The following is a 15,536-nucleotide window of genomic DNA, read 5'->3' as shown; positions in this document are numbered from 1 at the left end:
CATATTTCCTACCATTAAACCCAATCAGTCAAGACCCGAGTCATACATTTCAAATCAATTCTGTAATCCAAAGCTGCCAAGTAATCCAGATAGTAATAAAAAATTTGTACAAAATATAATTCATATACAAAAATATATTAATATTGAAAATATTATATATAGTAAATATTGAAAATATGAAACGAGCTATTACCAGTTGCAGTAATTGATTTTTTTTTAAATGTACAGATATTTTCGACATGGGAAAAAAACATTCACATTAATTTTGAAAGCCAAAAAGATTAAAACTAAAGTGACTCAGTATTTCAAAATTAGTCCAATTTAGGACAAGGATAATATGTTACTTGATATTATAACCAAATAAACCTATAAACTCACTGGATCTTTAAGGGTGGAGTGACCAATCCAATCTCTAGGGCAGTGGTTCTAAAAATGTGATGCGGGCCTCACCTAGGAGCAACTTCTAGTTGTTGGTGAGGCAAAGCTTGGGACAGGATTTTCACAAAAGCGATCAGTTGAACTTGTGGATGATCCGCACTGTTTGTTGATGTTATAAACCATCTCTGCCTTGCTGATCGCTGACTCTCTGGATCCAATAATTATGTAATTGCCTGGTGTAAAGTTTGAGTAAGGCCGGGATCACACACAGCGAGATACGGCCGAGTCTCGCAGGTTAACAACAAGCTCTGGCACCGGCACTCCAGAGCGGAGCGTGCGACCGCACAGCAATACATGGAGCCGCACGCTCCGCTCCGGAGTGCCGGTGCCAGAGCTTGGTTTTTAACCTGCGAGACTCGGCCGTATCTCGCTGTAGTGTGACTCCGGCCTACGAGCTGCTGGGTTCTAGGAGACAAAGTCAGCTCTGCTATGTAGGGCAGGCGGTGGCATTTCCTCTGTAACTAATATATCAGCAGCCCCAGTTACAGGGGAAATCCGCAATAAAAACAATGTATTAATATGGTATAACTCCCCATCTCCTTAAAAGTCTTTTAAGACCTTATGTGGAACACAATATGTGAAATAAATAAAAAAAATACAAATTAAATAAAACTAAAAAAAAAAGATACCACCTTAATTTGTACGGAAAGGAGAACAAAACTTAAATTTATTTTTTAGCGGTCCTTTGTGGTTGTAAAAAAAAAATATGAAAATTAGACAAATATTTTCAATTTTTCTTTCCAATTTCCCTCTATCAGGAAAAAACAGGAATATAAAAATGTCATAAAAATGTGCTCTCCTATAGTGTGATAAAAAAAGCAAACATTATTTGAATAGCCAATGGAGAGAGAGTTTTAGAGCTGTTAAACGTGTCCAAAAAATCCCAAAATGTGCCTGGTCAGAAAGGGGGAAAATGGCCTTGTGTTGAACTGATTAACCATGTAATTGACTTTTGGGGGTGGAGTGGGGGGTTGTCTAATGGTAATATACTGTATGATTGGTAAATGGGCAAATTGAACAATATAAGTTTTTGGCCTTGGGTGGAGAGGCCTAGAGAAGCACTTCTACTAGTAACGTTGGATTGTCTGTGATGTCACTGCTGCTCTTTAGTGATGTCACCGATCAGGCTCCATTCTCATTTATGTCACATACCCTTAGTGAATGGATAGGTTGCATTTTTAGCAATGTCACCACTTTCTGGTGACTGGATAGGCTGAATTCTCAGTAATGTCACTGCCTTCACTATGTACAGATATATGATAGGTGATGACATACAGTTAAAGGTGTTATACAAGATTAGAAAACCATGGACACATGTGGCGCTCGAAAAAAAAGCAGCCATCAGTGTAACTCATCTCTATTAATGCGTATAGGGCTGAGTTGCAATACCACATACAGCCTGTGTACACGTGTGGCGCTGTTTCTCAATTAAAACAGCCATGCCTTCATCTAATTTTGCATAAAACCGCTTTTAGTCAACAACACCTTATCAACTAAAGGGAAATGTTTTAACAGGTTACGTTCCTTATATTTGACAAGGAGATACAGCTCTTTTCAATCCTAAAAAAAGTGGTTTGACCCCAGCACATTAAAGCTACATTAATAATGAACAAGAGCTTAATTTACTGCTTTTTATAAAACAAAAGCAAGAAAATAATGACCAGAATTTGCAATGACACAATATTAAGTATTGCACATCCTAAAGTTCTTATTTAGTTTCTAGTACCATAAATACGCCACAATTAAGGTAAAGGTTCCCAGAATAAAATGCACCAATTACTTCAGGCAGTAAAGGATGGAATAACAGCAGGTTTTTTGTTTTTTTTACAGGACCCCCATCACACTTTCTTCTTTATCATCGTCTTTTGGCACTTCCAACATTTCCAATGCCCAGCATCATTTAGCGACCTCGTCTTTTCTGAAGAAAAGCAAACACAATGCAAAATTGTCACATGGGGCTAAATTCAAATTTTATAATAGAATGTATTTCTCTTAAAGGTTAGATACAGAAATTAGTTAAAGGGTAATTCCGTTTTGTATCCTGATTAAAAAAAATGTAAAAAAAATTCTTGAAGGGATAATCGAGCTCTGGCCTTTTACGTATTAGGCCGGTTTCACACGTCAGTGGCTCTGGTACGTGAGGTGACAGTTTCCTCACGTAGCGGAGACACTGACTCATGTAGACGCATTAAAATGAATGTGTCTCTGCACATGTCAGCATGTTTTCACGGACCGTGTGTCCGTGTGCAAAACACTGAGACATGTCAGTGTTCGTGGGAGCGCACGGATCACACGGACCCATTAAAGTCAATGGGTCCGTGTAAAACACGCACCGCACACAGATGCTGTCCGTGTGCAGTCCGTTTGCCGTGCAGGAGACAGCGATACTGTAAGCGCTGTCCCCCAGCTTGTGGTGCTGAAGCCCCATTCATTTATTCTCTCCAGCAGCGTTCACTGGAAAGATGGAATGAAAAATCTTTTTTTTTTTAAATAAAGTTGCCGGTAATCTGCCCCCTCCCACCCCCTGTGCGCCCGCCCGCTGGCATTAAAATACTTACCCAGCTCCCTCGGCGCTTCCATCTTCTCAGCGTCGCTGCTTGTCCTGTATGAGCGTTCACGTGGTGCCACACATTACAGTGATGAATATGCGGCTCCACCTCCCATAGGGGTGGAGCCGCATATTCATTACTGTAATAAGCGGCACCATGTGACCGCTCATACAGGAAGAGCTGCGACGCTGAGAGGATGGAAGCGCCGAGGGAGCTGGGTAAGTATTTTAATGCCAGCGGGCAGGCGCACAGGGGGTGGGAGGGGGCAGATTACCGGCAACTTTATTTTAAAAACAAAAAAAAAGATTATTCATTCCTTTCCAGCGAACGTTGCTGGGAAGAAGGGATGAATACCGGCTTCAGCACCGCACGCAGGGGACAGTGCTTAACTGTAGCGCTGTCTCCTGCACGGTCCGTGTGGTCCTCAGTCGGCACACGGGCGGCACACGGCTGCCACACGTGACACTGATGTGCTCCGTAAGCACACGGACACGGATAATTCCGGTACCGATTTTTCCGGTACCGGAATTATCTGGACGTGTGGGACAGGCCTTAGATTGTAAGCCGGTGACATCAATTCTAGTGATGAGCAAATATACTCGTTACTCGAGATTTCCAGAGCACGCTCGGGTAACCTCCAAGTATTTTTTAGTGCTCGGAGATTTCGTTTTCATCGCAGCAGCTGCATGATTTCCAGCTATCAGCCAGCTTGATTACATGTGGGGATTCCCTAGCAAGCAGGCAACCCCCACATGTACTTAGGCTGGCTAGTAGCTGTAAATCATTAAGCTGCGGCAATGAAAACTAAATGTCCGAACACTATCAAATACTCAGGAGCGGAAAACCCGAGCGACAAGTACACTCGCTCATCTCTAATCAATTCTGCATATTTGCTAGTGATTTGGCAGATATTTGTAAATGTGATGTCACTGGTCCCTGCTTGTCTCCCAGTACATAAGTGAGCATTTCCCGATTATCCCTTTAATTGCATGTAATATCTGCTCCAGAAGTCAGCTCTGGATGTCCTTATCATCCTCAAGATAGGATATTTAAATGACACCAATCATTTTAAATGGAATCTGTCAGCCTAATTTTGTCATGTAATCAGAGAGCAGTATGATCTAGGGTCAGAGACCCTGATTGCAGTGATGTATCACTTGCTAGATGTGTTTTGCTGTTTCAATAAAGTCAGTGTTTTATCAGCAGGAGATTATCACTACAGGACTAGGTATCTCATGACTCCTAGTCCAACCCTACCCTCACCACTGATTGGTGCTTTCCCTCATGGTGCTTTCCCTCATGTACTCAGAAAGCTGCCAATCAGTGGTGTGGGCGGGGTTATACACAGCTCGGCATTTTGAGCTAGATTTGCAGCAGAGAAAACTGTGATTGTATCAAAATGACCCCATATAATAATCTTTATTTTTATATAGCGCTAACATATTCTGCAGCGCTTTACAGTTTTGCACACATTATCACATTATCATCGCTGTCCCCGTTGGGGCTCACAATCTAGAATCCCTATCAGTATGTCTTTGGAATGTGGGAGGAAACCCACGCAAACACGGAGAGAACATACAAACTCTTTGCAGATGTTGTCCTGGGTGGGATTAGAACCCATGCTGCCCATGCAGATCAGCAAGTGACACATCACTGGAATCAAGGTCTCAGTCCCTACATCATACTGCTCTCAGACAATTTAGCAAATATCTTGGTGACCGATTTCCTTTCAGAAACTTTTGACAGGTCATAGTAACATGTTAGAAGTTTTAATTGGTGGAGGTCCAGGTGCTGAGACCCTCACTGATTCTAAGGCAAAAGGGTTAAAGGTTGTCTTCAGAACATTGTCACTCTTCAGAGTGGATCTGGGTACTGCTGTCTTTCTGTGATTCTACATACAACATGAGTCAAGTGGAGCTGAACAGAAATAAAGGGGCATAACACTGCAGAGCACTACTGCCCCTGGCTTTTGAACAGTATTTTAGGGTCCAGGTGAAGAGCCCCTCACTGATTGCTAAAACTTCTGACATATTTATGAGAAATTTCAGAAGTTTCTTAAGATAATAGGGACCCTAGATCCTCATTGTCAAGTCAAGCCAGAAGCCACAGACTGGAGAGAGGAGGACAAAGAGGACATGTTACATTGGAAGGGGCAAAAAAGAGGCGCAGAGGACCAGACAGCGGGTTGTCAAGGTGGCAATATAGTTTAGCCGTGAGTATTATGAATTTTTTTTTTAACCATTTGTGTAACCTGCAAATATTCAGCAAAATAGCTGCCAGCTGTGCTAAATTCATGCTGAGCGAGTTGCCAAAAATCTCTAAAAATGTTCTGTACCATACGATTTTTTGGGAAAACTAGAGGAGACTTAAATTCTATGCAAATAAATTCACTTCTCTCGAGTCCGGGTGGTGACTGACGCTTTGTCTCTTGGCAGATTTAGCATTTTTAGTACTTTAGTAAGAGGTTTTTTATTTTTTATTTTTTTTTAACAAATGTGTTGATTTGATCTTATGAACTTTATTAACCCCTCTGTGACCTTAGACGTACTATCCCGTCGAGGTGCCCTGGGCTTATCTGACCCTGGACGGGATAGTACGTCATAGCCGATCGGCCGCGCTCACGGGGGGAGCGCGGCCGATCGCGGCCGGGTGTCAGCTGCTTATCGCAGCTGACATCCGGCACTATGTGCCAGGAGCGGTCACGGACCGCCCCCGGCACATTAACCCCTGGCACACCACGATCAAAGATGATCGCGATGTGCCGGCGGTGCAGGGAAGCACCGCGCAGGGAGGGGGCTCCCTGCGGGCTTCCCTGAGCCCCCCGCAGCAACGCGATGTGATCGCGTTGCTGCGAGGGTCTCCTCACCTCCCTCCCTGCTCGAGCCCCGGATCCAAGATGGCCGCGGATCCGGGTCCTGCAGGGAGGGAGGTGGCTTCACAGAGCCTGCTCAGAGCAGGCACTGTGAAGGCTGCAGCGCTGCAAGTCAGATCAGTGATCTGACAGAGTGCTGTGCAAACTGTCAGATCACTGATCTGTGATGTCCCCCCCTGGGACAAAGTAAAAAAGTAAAAAAAAATCCAAAATAATGAAAAAAAAAAAAATATTATTCCCATAAATACATTTCTTCATCTAAATAAAAAAAAAAAACCAATAAAAGTACACATATTTAGTATCGCCGCGTCCGTAACGACCCGACCTATAAAACTGTCCCACTAGTTAACCCCTTCAGTAAACACCGTAAGAAAAAAAAAAAAAAAACGAGGCAAAAAACAACGCTTTATTATCATACCGCCGAACAAAAAGTGGAATAACACGCGATCAAAAAGACAGATATAAATAATCATGGTACCGCTGAAAGCGTCATATTGTCCCGCAAAAAAAGAGCCGCCATACAGCATCATCAGCAAAAAAATAAAAAAGTTATAGTCCTGAGAATAAAGCGATGCAAAAATAATTATTTTTTCTGTAAAATAGTTTTTATCGTATAAAAGCGCCAAACCATAAAAAATGATATAAATGAGGTATCGCTGTAATCGTACTGACCCGAAGAATAAAACTGATTTATCAATTTTACCAAACGCGGAACGGTATAAACGCCTCCCCCAATAGAAATTCATGAATAGCTGGCTTTTGGTCATTCTTCCTCACAAAAATCGGAATAAAAAGCGATAAAAAAATGTCACGTGCCCAAAAATGTTTTCAATAAAAACGTCAACTCGTCCCGCAAAAAACAAGACCTCACATGACTCTGTGGACCAAAATATGGAAAAATTATAGCTCTCAAAATGTGGTATTGCAAAAAATATTTTTTGCAATAAAAAGGGTCTTTCAGTGTGTGACGGCTGCCAATCATAAAAATCCGCTAAAAAACTCGCTATAAAAGTAAATCAAACCCCCCTTCATCACCCCCTTAGTTAGGGAAAAATAAAAAAAAATGTATTTATTTCCATTTTCCCATTAGGGCTAGGGTTAGGGCTAGGGCTAGGGTTAGGGCTAGGGTTAGGGCTAGGGCTAGGGTTAGGGCTAGGGTTAGGGCTAGGGCTAGGGTTAGGGTTAGGGTTAGGGCTAGGGTTAGGGCTAGGGTTAGGGCTAGGGTTAGGGCTAGGGTTAGGGTTAGGGCTAGGGTTAGGGCTAGGGTTAGGGCTAGGGTTAGGGTTAGGGTTGGGGCTACAGTTAGGGTTGGGGCTAAAGTTAGGGTTAGGGTTTAGATTACATTTACAGTTGGGAATAGGGTTGGGATTAGGGTTAGGGGTGTGTCAGGGTTAGAGGTGTGGTTAGGGTTACCGTTGGAATTAGGGTTAGGGGTGTGTTTAGATTAGGGTTTCAGTTATAATTGGGGGGTTTCCACTGTTTCGGCACATCAGGGGCTCTCCAAACACGACATGGCGTCCGATCTCAATTCCAGCCAATTCTGCGTTGAAAAAGTAAAACAGTGCTCCTTCCCTTCCGAGCTCTCCTGTGTGCCCAAACAGGGGTTTACCCCAACATATGGGGTATCAGCGTACTCAGGACAAATTGGACAACAACTTTTGTGGACCAATTTCTCCTGTTACCCTTGGGAAAATACAAAACTGGGGGCTAAAAAATAATTTTTGTGGGAAAACAAAAAGATTTTTTATTTTCACGGCTCTGCGTTATAAACTGTAGTGAAACACTTGGGGGTTCAAAGTTCTCACAACACATCTAGATAAGTTCATTGAGGGGTCTAGTTTCCAATATGGGGTCACTTGTGGGGGGTTTCTACTGTTTAGGTACATTAGGGGCTCTGCAAACGCAATGTGACGCCTGCAGACCAATCCATCTAAGTCTGCATTCCAAATGATGCTCCTTCCCTTCCGAGCCCTCCCATGCGCCCAAACGGTGGTTCCCCCCCACATATGGGGTATCAGCGTACTCAGGACAAATTGGACAACAACTTTTGGGGTCCAATTTCTCCTGTTACCCTAGGGAAAATACAAAACTGGGGGCTAAAAAATAATTTTTGTGGGAAAAAAATTTTGTTTTATTTTTATGGCTCTGCATTATAAACTTCTGTGAAGCACTTGGTGGGTCAAAGTGCTCACCACACCTCTAGATAAGTTCCTTAGGGGGTCTACTTTCCAAAATGGTGTCACTTGTGGGGGGTTTCAATGTTTAGGCACATCAGTGGCTCTCCAAACGCAACATGGCGTCCCATCTCAATTTCTGTCAATTTTGCATTGAAAAGTCAAACTGCGCTCCTTCCCTTCCGAGCTCTCCCATGCGCCCAAACAGTGGTTTACTGCCACATATGGGGTATCAGCGTACTCAGGACAAATTGGACAACAACTTTTGAGGTCCAATTTCTTCTCCTACCCTTGGAAAAATAAAAAATTGGGGGCAAAAATATAATTTTTGTGAAAAAATATGATTTTTTATTTTTACGGTTCTGCATTATAAACTTCTGTGAAGCACTTGGTGGGTCAAAGTGCTCACCACACATCCAGATAAGTTCCTTAGGGGGTCTACTTTCCAAAATGGTGTCACTTGTGGGGGGTTTCAATGTTTAGGCACATCAGTGGCTCTCCAAACGCAACATGGCGTCCCATCTCAATTCCTGTCAATTTTGCATTGAAAAGTCAAATAGCGCTCCTTCCCTTCCGAGCTCTCCCATGCGCCCAAACAGTGGTTTACTGCCACATATGGGGTATCAGCGTACTCAGGACAAATTGGACAACAACTTTTTGGGTCCAATTTCTCCTGTTACCCTTGGTAAAATAAAACAAATTGGAGCTGAAGTAAATTTTTTGTGTAAAAAAGTTAAATGTTCATTTTTATTTAAACATTCCAAAAATTCCTATTAAACACCTGAAGGGTTAATAAACTTCTTGAATGTGGTTTTGAGCACCTTGAGGGGTGCAGTTTTTAGAATGGTGTCACACTTGGGCATTTTCTATCATATAGACCCCTCAAAATGACTTCAAATGAGACGTGGTCCCTAAAAAAAAATGGTGTTGTAAAAATGAGAAATTGCTGGTCAACTTTTAACCCTTATAACTCCCTAACAAAAAAAAAAATTGGTTCCAAAATTATGCTGATGTAAAGGAGACATGTGGGAAATGTTACTTATTAAGTATTTTGTGTGACATATCTCTGTGATTTAATTGCATAAAAATTCAAAGTTTGAAAATTGCGAAATTTTCAAAATTTTCGCCAAATTTCCGTTTTTTTCACAAATAAACGCAGGTACTATTAAAGAAATTTTACCACTATCATGAAGTACAATATGTCACGAGAAAACAATGTCAGAATCACCAGGATCCGTTGAAGCGTTTCAGAGTTATAACCTCATAAAGGGACAGTGGTCAGAATTGTAAAAATTGGCCTGGTCATTAACGTGCAAACCACCCTTGGGGGTAAAGGGGTTAATATATGTATTACAGATTCTCCTTAATACTGCCTTCCCAGGCTGAAAACCAGATCTGTTCTTAACATGGCTGCTGATGGACACATTTGTCTCCTGCAATGGAAAAAAATCTTTCCCTTGATCTGAAATTTTCAACTGGAGGATGTAAATAAGTGGGTCTGATCACATGGGCAGATTATATTTAGGGCAATCTGGGCTACCGCCCGAGGCTCCGGTGGGGCAGATGGCCAGACTGCACTCATCATAATGTTTTGTATGGCGCTACCGGCGGCGTGCATATCCCAGCAGGGAGCTTTCCTGGGGCTCTGCTGCCGACAATGCAGAATAGCAGCACAGCTGCAGGGGCGCTCTTGTCGCCTCTGATGTGACGTGTCTGTGCAATTAAGTCATCGGCCGACACCGGCCAGCATGGACGCGCTGGCCAGAAGTACAAGTGCAGCTACGGGGACAGGAGCAGAGTGCTGGGGGAATGGGATCTAGGTGAGTATGTGTTTTTTTTTTTAAAGTAATATGTGTATGGGATGTGATCTTATATATCTGGGCTATGTGGGGCCTCATGCTGTATATAGGAGGCTATGTGCAGGCTCATATTGTATATAGGGAGCTATGTGCGGGATCGTACTGTATATAGCAGGCTATGGGGGGCTCATATTATATAGGAGGCTATGTGGGAGCTCATACTGGATATCGGAGACTGTGGCAGCTCATACTGTATATAGAGAGCTATGTGTGGGCTCATACTGTATATAAGGGGGCTCATACTGCATATAGGGAGCTATGTGGGAGCTCATACTGTATATAAAAGGAAGGCTATGTTTGAGCACATAATGTATATAGGGGGCTATGTGATGACTCATACTGTGTATAGGAGGCCATGTAAGCGCTTATACTGAATATTGGAGGCTAAGGGGGCTGATACTTTATATCGTGAGCTACGTGTGGACACACACTGTATATATGAGGGCTCATACTCTATAAAGAAGGCCATGTGGGGTTCATATTGTATATTAGTGGCTATGTGGGGGTTATTACTGTATATAGGGAGCTAAGTGTAGGCTCATACTTTATATAGAGAGCTATGTGCGGGCTCACAAACTACCTCTGTAATTTTCCATCTTCAGTTGTGCACTAGGCAGGGGTCCCCAACTCCAGTCCTCAAGGACCACCAACATGTCATGTTTTCAGGATTTCCTTAGTCTTGCCCAGGTAATAATTGCATCACCTGTGCAATGCAAAGGAAATCCTGAAAACATGACCTGTTGGTGGGCCTTGAGGACTGGAGTTGGGGACCCCTGCACTAGAGTATCTGTGTGTTACTCACATGACTTATCACGTGATCTATCAAAATGGATCATGTGACCTGTCACGTGACACATCGGATAACTGGGGGGCTCACGCCTTTTAAACTGCCAGTGGCTCTGATTTCTCACTCTCAGGCTGCCATCACACTATCAGTATGTGGTCAGTATTTTTCATCAGTATTTGTAAGCCAAAACCAGGAGTGGAACAATTAGAGGAAAAGTATAATAGAAACATATGCACCACTTCTGTATTTATCACCCACTCCTGGTTTTGGCTACAAATACTGATGTAAAATACTGACCAAATACTGATAGTGTGACGGCAGCCTTAGTCCGCCATTGTCTGGTCACATGATCCTCCAATTGCAGACTGGGAAGCTGTACAGTCTGCGAGGACTATGAGGACTGTAGGAACTGTAAGACTTATAATAATAGTAAGTGCTAGAAAATACAGTCCCCAAGTTACACTTGTTTTTTTTACTTTGAGAAAGGCGCCAGTCCGGTATCAAAATGAGCTGTTGTGAATTAAAACTACCTTGCTTCTACTCTCCGGATCTCATCTTTTCCCTGAGGCTGCACATCGTGATAATGTCTGTTTAGCCAAAATATTGTCCCCAACACATTTGTTAAAATAAAGTGGACAACCCTTTTGATTTGGTGCAGTTCTCACTTGCCCCACAGCTATTCTAGTTCGCATGTATGAGGACTGTAAATGTATGTGGCATTTTTCTATTGATTTCTTTTTAGACTTTTGCTGCTCTTTTAGGATCGCTTTGTGGAAAAAAAAATATAGGAACATATTTTCCTCTCATTTTTGCCAAAATGTACAAAAAAAAAAATTTGTAGCAAAAAAAGAAGGAACGCTAGAGGTAGAGAACGGTTTGGTAAGTGCACAACGATATTGTAACAACCTACCTCATTCTTCTTGTCTACTCTTGCCATTAAATCTTTTACCCATTTTGAGCTGGGTGGGGTGCACAGGTGCCTGTTCCTGTGGGTGATGAATCTGTGTAAAAAGAGAACATTCATTTAGTTTCACTGCACAATTCACAGTATGACCTCCCTCCCGCAATTGCCTGCGCTGCTTTTTTTCCCCTATTAGAATATTTTCTAATGTATTTACATAAAAAATCATTTAAACGCCACTAATAAATCTGACAGTAGATTACTTTTTCTGCACGTGTTTATTTTCGCTAGGATTGATGATACTGAATTCCGCAGTGGACTCAAGTTGTACATTGAATATGACGCGCATGCAGCTGCGCAGAGCACAGTCTGAGCCTTTCCTGTGCCTGGAAACTGTTTCTACATAATTAAGTCTTCTAAAGCAGAGGTGTCAAACTGTATTCCTCGAGGGCCGCAAACAGATCATGTTTTCAGGATTTCCTTGTATTGCACAAGGTGCTGGAATCATTCCGTGCAGGTGATTAAATTATCACCTGTGCAGTACAAGGAAATCCTGAAAACATGACCTGTTTGCGGCCCTCGAGGAATGCAGTTTGACACCTCTGTTCTAAAGGGTGTGTTCGAGCCACGTTTTCAGGACTAGATATTGTGGGACGAGTTAGGTTACTGGGCTAGTCCAAGATCATTTGGGCTACTGTTGGCCAGCAATCGAAATGTCTGGTAATTGTTGAGTTATTTTAGTCCAAAAAGTGAGATATTACTTGTGCGAAACAAACTAGGACAATACTAACAGGGCAGTCAGAGAAAGCACAGAAATACATAATTAATAGGATTTGGTTGGAGATGGACACTTACACAATGGCTTCAATATTGCAGCTCCCTGTGACGGTCTGGTGGTAGTAGGACTTCACATTTTGTCGAGGAATCGCATTGTCACTGGTCTTCAGGCAGCAGTCAAATGAAAAACTAGCAGAAGACACTGCAAAAAGGAGAATGTTTGTATGCTTATTAAAAATGTATAAATAGGTATTAATGGGTCAGATTAGTGGCTCAGTGGTTAGCACTGTTGTCTTGCAGCGTTTTGATCCTGCGTTCCCACCAAGGACGACATCTGCAAGGAGTTTGTATGTTCTCCCCGTGTTTGCGTGGGTTTCCTTCGAGTTCTCCTATTTCCTCCCACACTCGTAAGACAAACCGATAGGGAATTTACATTGTGAGCCCCAATTGGGACAGCGATGATATCTGTAAAGTGCTCCGGAAAATGATGGCGCTATGTAAGGCCAGTCTCACACGTCCAGATAATTCCAGTACCGGAGAAAACGGTACCGGTGGTGTCCGTGTGCTCACGTAGGCCATCCGTGTGGGATCCGTGTGATGTCCGCGAGTACGTTTTTAGGGTCCGTGTGCTGTCCGTTTGCTGTACGTGTGTCCGTGTATTGCAACAATTTTTTACAATTTTAACCCTATGACAGGAAAAACGCACACGGATGGCACACGGACAGCATCCGTGTGCGGTACGTGTTTACACGGGCCCATTGACTTTAATGGGTCCGTGTGATCCGTGCGCTCCCACGAACACTGACATGTCTCTGTGTTTTGCACACGGACACACGGTCCGCGAAAAATCACTGACATCTGCAGAGACACATTGATTTCAACGTGTCTACGTGTGTCAGTGTCTTCGGTACGTGAGGAAACTGTCACCACATGTACCGGAGCCACTGACGTGTGAAACCGGCCTAACCGAGTCTAATAAATAATCATTAATCATTACAGCTGGCTGGATTGTGAAATATTCAACACACATGTAAGAAAATGTTTCCAGATGTAAAGCATATTAATAACATCATCATTATATCGTCTAGACCAGTGGATTAGAAAGCTCTCTGGCTATTGTGATGCTACAATTACCTGCATGGGCTGACATTGTACTCCAGAGCTGCATTTACAATTCTGCAACTGAGCTGAAATTTCTAAACATTTCCGGTTTTTGGACAGCATTTGATCTGGTAATATGCAATCTGGGAAGTGTTATCTTTAGAACCAAGCACTCGTCTGGTTTTATGGAAAAATGAAAGTCCCCTCTCTCCACATTACAAAAACTCAGCTAAGCTTTCACGGTCATGTTTTGTTTTCAGTAATAAAAAGAATTATGAATTTTGCTCTTGATTATAACACAGGTGTTTAGTATTTGGGATCAGTATATAATATTTGGGATCAGTATAGGATAAGTAATGTAATACAACTGAAGATCTGTCATTAGAAAACTGGTCCAGATAAAAGATATGGTGATAAATTTATATAATTGTATATTTCTTCTTGGGCTGCATTCACACATTGCGATCATAGTGCATTTTCTTTTCTTTTTTATTTGCAGCAATAAAATGACATTTTTTTGCTGAAATTTTCAAAAATCATGCACCGCAGCAACAACTTGTGAATGGAGCCGGCTATAATTTATTTCAGACAATTAGTAAACAAAAGAAATAATTCAGATTAAAATAACTAAGCGGAGGCACCGAGGCACATCAACATTTTTTCTAGCTAACAGCAGCATTGTCACGCTTTTATCTGCACTTCGCACTTTACATATTTTGATACTTGATATCTGATGACCCTTTGCATTGCCTGTCCTTAGCCTGGTTCGATTATATCAGTTGCACCTTGTTTCCGCTTAGTTATTTTAATCTGAATTATTTCTTTTGTTTACTAATTGTCTGAAATAAAGTATGTTAATTATTTTAAGGCTATAGCTTTCTCCTGTTCTCTTTTTGGATGTATTTACCTATTGTTAAAGCTGCCTTTCCTAGGCATGTATTTTTTCTGAGGTTATTGTGAATGGAGCCGTAGAGTAAAAACCATTTATTAGTGACACGCTAGTGAAATTTGACTCGTGTAGAAACCTCAAGCAATCGAGAATGACACCACAGCTTCTGGTTTCTTAGTCATCCCTATGATACAATGTATACAAACAATATCACCTGAGTGACTATTTATCCGGACAAGATATAAAGTCAGAGTGACGTGCCGAATATTAACACAAAGCGCAATAGTTGGAGGTCTCATTTCCTGAACCCTGAGATGGGGCCACTTAACCACTGAGCAGCAAAAAAAAAAAGAAATATTTAGAAAACGTCAAACTAGAAGTTTCGCATTGCTACCGAAAGTCAATTATTGACATGCAATGAGGAACGATCCATTTCCCTATTTTAATTCACTCTCAGCAGGCAGAATTTCGGAGCAGCATGCTGCTAATTTTATGGAGCACAGATGCAAGGTTTGGCTTCCTGACATGTATTTTTGGCTGGATGGATGGCTCATTATTTAAACAATTACATATTAATGTTGGCAAATATTCTGTATTAGGAAGTAAAATTATATCCCTGCATTAGATCTGCTCTACAATCTGGAAAACAGTCAAAATAACTAAAAAGACTGCAAAAGTATAAAGTAAAAATGGAAAAAAAAAATCTACCGGCAATAAACAAGAACAAAAATTAACATTAATAATAACAGCTGGAGATCCAGTTTTACCTTGGCAAATGGCATAGATGGAGAAGACGGCCAGGAATACGATGAGGGTGGTTGATGTCATCTCTGCAGCGAGGACAGATGTTCACAGCTGTGATACGGATATATCCACTCTGTGAGACTCTGCTCTGATCTCTGCTGACAGCACCCTGTATTTATCCAGATGCTTTACTTTCATTATTGCATTTATGGACCAGCCCACACTAGAGGTAGGAGAGTGGGCTGGATTCCTGGATTCCCCCCTCCTCCTAGGGAAAAGTGGTGTAAACTTTAAAATTCCCCATTTTTTTTTTGCTTACCATCCGACCCCCTCCCCCTCACAAATATTTGAACATTTCCTGATCCTTATTGCTCATTTCTGCTCCGTCTGTAATTAATTACAATGCTAATTATAAGTCTTGAAAAGTTTCATTGCAAAATCTGGT

General features: G+C 42.0%; 1 protein-coding gene across 1 annotated transcript; it reads right to left on the bottom strand.

The window, feature by feature from the left end:
* Nucleotides 1-781: 781 nt before the first annotated feature.
* On the bottom strand, nt 782-15,265 carry LOC138662527 (C-C motif chemokine 7-like). Its single transcript, XM_069748278.1, has 4 exons — nt 15,115-15,265; nt 12,436-12,559; nt 11,590-11,680; nt 782-2,356 (listed from the first exon to the last, which is right to left on the bottom strand). The coding sequence occupies exons 1-4, from the start codon at nt 15,173-15,175 to the stop codon at nt 2,339-2,341; spliced, it is 294 nt and encodes a 97-aa protein (XP_069604379.1). The 5' UTR covers nt 15,176-15,265; the 3' UTR covers nt 782-2,338.
* Nucleotides 15,266-15,536: the final 271 nt, after the last annotated feature.

The sequence above is a fragment of the Ranitomeya imitator genome, chromosome 1 (assembly GCF_032444005.1).
Source record: "Ranitomeya imitator isolate aRanImi1 chromosome 1, aRanImi1.pri, whole genome shotgun sequence".
NCBI classification, from domain to species: Eukaryota; Metazoa; Chordata; class Amphibia; order Anura; family Dendrobatidae; genus Ranitomeya; species Ranitomeya imitator.
This window is presented reverse-complemented; position numbering and strand designations above follow the sequence as displayed.